This window comes from Saimiri boliviensis, chromosome 2 (assembly GCF_048565385.1).
Source record: "Saimiri boliviensis isolate mSaiBol1 chromosome 2, mSaiBol1.pri, whole genome shotgun sequence".
Lineage (NCBI taxonomy): Eukaryota > Metazoa > Chordata > Mammalia > Primates > Cebidae > Saimiri > Saimiri boliviensis.
The window spans coordinates 121,722,758-121,724,903 of record NC_133450.1 but is presented as its reverse complement, the minus strand read 5'-3'; the positions used below and the strand labels follow the sequence as shown (position 1 = coordinate 121,724,903).

Below are 2,146 nucleotides of genomic sequence, written 5' to 3'. Positions count from 1 at the left end.
ATTTCATGATAAAGTAGAACTCCATGAAGAGCTGAATCATAAAAGAGTTCCAGTAAGATTGGGTCGCTTCAATTTTGCCAGAAGTTTGTATTTTAGTTTATATAATTTGTAACTGGAGAGAAAAAATAATACATAATCACTTAAGGCAATGATTCCTCCTGTGAGCTCCCTTACACAAATTCAATGCTGTCTCTCTCTCTTGTTTTAATTTTTATAAATATGCAACTTGTGTACACAAAAGTGAAAAAAACAAACGTTCTTATTTCAGTAAGTTTTCATAAACACTCCCATGTAACTATCAACCATATCAAGAAAGAATATTGCTAGCATTTCAAAAGCCCCTCCCATGACCACTTCCTGTTCCTTACGGATAACTGCTATGAGGTTTTTCTACACCTTAGTTTTGCCATTTTGAATTTTATTTAAATAGATCAGTGCAATATATACTCTTCTATGTCTAACTTTTTTTAGTCATCAAGTTTGTGAAATAACCTTCCTCTGTGGCAAATGTTTAAAAACTTTTGTATCATTTACTTTAGAAAAATTGGTTTAGATTTGTCTCTGTAGATTTTTAGACTGGATTTCTATAGTATCACAAAAACTTCACATGCCCAAATTCATTTTTAATTGTTGATTTCATTTCTTATATTTATGTATTTGGATATGCCAGTTGGTTGGACATCTCTCTGACAACCCTTCTCTTTAACCCAACTTTCCATTCTTAGCTGTACTAGCTGCATAATTTGTTATAACTCATGAAAACGCAGATGCATAAATATAAATAGGAATTGGAATTCTGAAAAGTTTAAGTGTAATTGGAAAAATCAAACCTATCTCAACTCTTTAACACATCTCTGTTTCTCTCCTATTCAGGTAACTGGAACTAAGTCCCTTCCAAAATCAATGAATGAGACAAATTATTCTCGGGTGACAGAATTTGTGTTGCTGGGGCTGTCTAGTTCAAGGGAGCTCCAACCTTTCTTGTTTCTGATATTTTCACTACTTTATCTAGCAATTCTGCTGGGCAACTTTCTCATCATCCTCACTGTGACCTCAGATTCGCGCCTTCACACCCCCATGTACTTTCTGCTTGCAAACCTTTCATTTATAGATGTATGCGTTGCCTCTTTCGCTACCCCTAAAATGATTGCGGACTTTCTGGTTGAGCGCAAGACTATTTCTTTTGATGCCTGCCTGGCCCAGATTTTCTTTGTTCATCTTTTCACTGGCAGTGAAATGGTGCTCCTAGTTTCCATGGCCTATGACCGCTACGCTGCCATATGCAAACCTCTCCGCTACATGACAATCATGAGCCGCCGTGTATGTGTTGCACTCGTCCTCATTTCCTGGTTTGTGGGCTTCATCCATACTACCAGCCAGCTGGCGTTCACTGTTAACCTGCCGTTCTGTGGTCCTAATAAGGTAGATAGTTTTTTCTGTGACCTTCCTCTAGTGACCAAGTTAGCCTGCATAGACACTTATGTCGTCAGCCTACTAATAGTTGCCGACAGTGGCTTTCTCTCTCTGAGTTCCTTTCTACTCTTGGTTGTCTCCTACACGGTAATACTTGTTACAGTTAGGACTCGCTCCTCTGCAAGCATGGCAAAGGCCCGCTCCACGTTGACTGCTCACATCACTGTGGTCACTTTATTCTTCGGACCATGCATTTTCATCTACGTGTGGCCCTTCAGCAGTTACTCAGTTGACAAAGTCCTTGCTGTATTCTACACCATTTTCACACCTATTTTAAACCCTGTAATCTACACGCTAAGGAACAAAGAAGTGAAGGCAGCTATGTCAAAACTGAAGAGTCGGTATATGAAGGCTGGTCAGGTTTCTGTAGTCATAAGAAACGTTCTTTTCTTAGAAAGAAAGTAAACTTATGAGAATGTTACCACTTTAGCCCCGTCTCTGTAAGCTTACAAGTGCATTCACTGTAATGTTAAAGCAATTCAGCCTGGCCAGTTGGAAAGGTCAGTTGATTGATTAAATTAATTAAACTGTAATGATAATAAAAACTCATAAAATAAACTTTAGTGATTTTAAATATTCTTTCTCCAACTTATGATTTTTTAAAAATATCCCACTTTGTATTCTTATTCAAAATTCAAGATATAGACTTTGATGACATTGAGAAAATGACATT

The 2,146-nt window shown here is 37.4% G+C and overlaps 1 protein-coding gene across 1 annotated transcript; it reads left to right on the top strand.

Moving 5' to 3' along the window:
- The first annotated feature begins 846 nt into the window (after positions 1-846).
- Positions 847-1,878, top strand: OR4K15 (olfactory receptor family 4 subfamily K member 15). The gene has a single exon (XM_003935777.3). The coding sequence runs from the start codon at positions 904-906 to the stop codon at positions 1,876-1,878; it is 975 nt and encodes a 324-aa protein (XP_003935826.1). The 5' UTR covers positions 847-903.
- Positions 1,879-2,146: the final 268 nt, after the last annotated feature.